Genomic DNA, 1,672 nt, shown 5'->3' on the forward strand with positions numbered 1-1,672 from the left:
TAAATATGCTGGGGACAGGGTGTGAGGGACAGCAGCTTTGGAGGAAGAGCCCAGCCTTCAGGCACCGCACCAGGAAGAATCTACTTCATTACAAAGATACTGTGAGGGAGTCAGCTCTGACCCACTGTTAGACAGAGCTTTATATGGGCACCGGGTGAGACAGAGCAGTGTCAGTGAAGGTGGAATGAATCCAACCATTTGTGTAGCAACATGGTGACAAACAATAATAACAACAGTAATAGTAGTCATGATACAAATAAAGTGAACAAACAAAGCTCAGCCCTGGTACGGGACACAGGGGGAGTCATTTGTGGAGAGCAATGGCAATGTTTCTACTGCTGAAAAATGTCCATGAAATCACTTTCCTCACGGCACCTTTGAGCTCCTTGCTCCTCATGCTGTAGATGAGAGGGTTCACTGTTGGAGGCACCACCGCATACAGAACAGCCACCACCAGATTCAGAGCTGGGGAGGAGAGGGAAGGGGGCTTCAGGTAGGTAAATGCATCAGTGCTGACAAAGAGGGAGACCACGGCCAGGTGTGGGATGCACATGGAAAAGGCTTTCTGCCGGCCCTGCTCAGAGGGGTTCCTCAGCACAGCAGTGAAGATCTGCACGTAGGACAGCACAATGAAAACAAAACACCCAAAGACTAAACAGACACTAAGCACAAGAAGCCCAATTTCCCCAAGGTAGGAGTCTGAGCAGGAGAGCTTGAGGATCTGAGGAACTTCACAGAAGAACTGGTCAACGACATTGCCTTGGCAGAGTGGTATTGAAAATGTGTTAGCAGTGTGCAAGAGAGAATAGAGAAARCCACTGGCCCAGGCAGCTGCTGCCATTTTGACACAAGCTCTGGTGCCCATGATGTTCCCATAGTGCAGGGGTCTGCAAATGGCAATAAAGCGGTCATACGACATGACTGTGAGAAGACAATATTCAGCTGACATGAAAAAGGCAAAAGAAAATATCTGGGCAGCACATCCTGAGTAGGAAATGGCCGTGGTGTCCCACAGGGAATTGGCCATGGATTTAGGGACAGTGGTGGAGATGGTGCCAAGGTCAAGGAGAGAGAGGTTGAGGAGGAAGAAGTACATGGGGGTGTGGAGGCCGTGGTCGCAGGCTACGGCTGTGATGATGAGGCCATTGCCCAGGAGGGCAGCCTGGTAGATGCCCAGGAAGAGCCAGAAGTGCAAGAGCTGCAGCTCCCGTGTGTCTGCAAATGCCAGGAGGAGGAACTCGTTGTAGGAGCTGCTGTTGGACATTTTGCTATCTCCAGGCATGGGGAACTATACAAAGAAGAAAAGACATTGAGAAGTTAGCAGAGACTTTTCAAGCAAGGAAACCCCCAAATGTTGCAGGTCTCATACAACCCCCCCACATTGCCTCTCTCTTTCCTGAGAGGAGTTTTGTGCAGCTCCCGTGCTGGAGCTCTGCTTTGTACTGGCTGGGTGTGCTGTGAGGAGCAGGGACCTCTGCCCATGGCTCCACAGGAGTCAGTCCTGCTGTAAAGCAGTGCTCAGAGGGGAATGGGGGTGACTATCTCTGACAGTCACACTTTCTGTCAGGTGAAAGCCACTCATCATGCAGAAGGGCTTTTCAGCATCTTCACTCTGAATTCTAAAGAATGAGTTTTGAGGAACAGAGTTTCAGGGATTTTTTACTTTATTTTA

The 1,672-nt window shown here is 50.0% G+C and overlaps 1 protein-coding gene across 1 annotated transcript; it reads right to left on the bottom strand.

Annotated features, from left to right (window-relative positions):
- Positions 1-304: 304 nt before the first annotated feature.
- LOC112964676 (olfactory receptor 14C36-like) lies at positions 305-1,264 on the bottom strand. Its single transcript, XM_026063076.1, has one exon. It carries the CDS (start codon positions 1,262-1,264, stop codon positions 305-307), a length of 960 nt encoding a protein of 319 aa, XP_025918861.1.
- Positions 1,265-1,672: the final 408 nt, after the last annotated feature.

Source organism: Apteryx rowi, unplaced genomic scaffold (genome assembly GCF_003343035.1).
Source record: "Apteryx rowi isolate R43461 unplaced genomic scaffold, aptRow1 scaffold_1994, whole genome shotgun sequence".
NCBI lineage: Eukaryota > Metazoa > Chordata > Aves > Apterygiformes > Apterygidae > Apteryx > Apteryx rowi.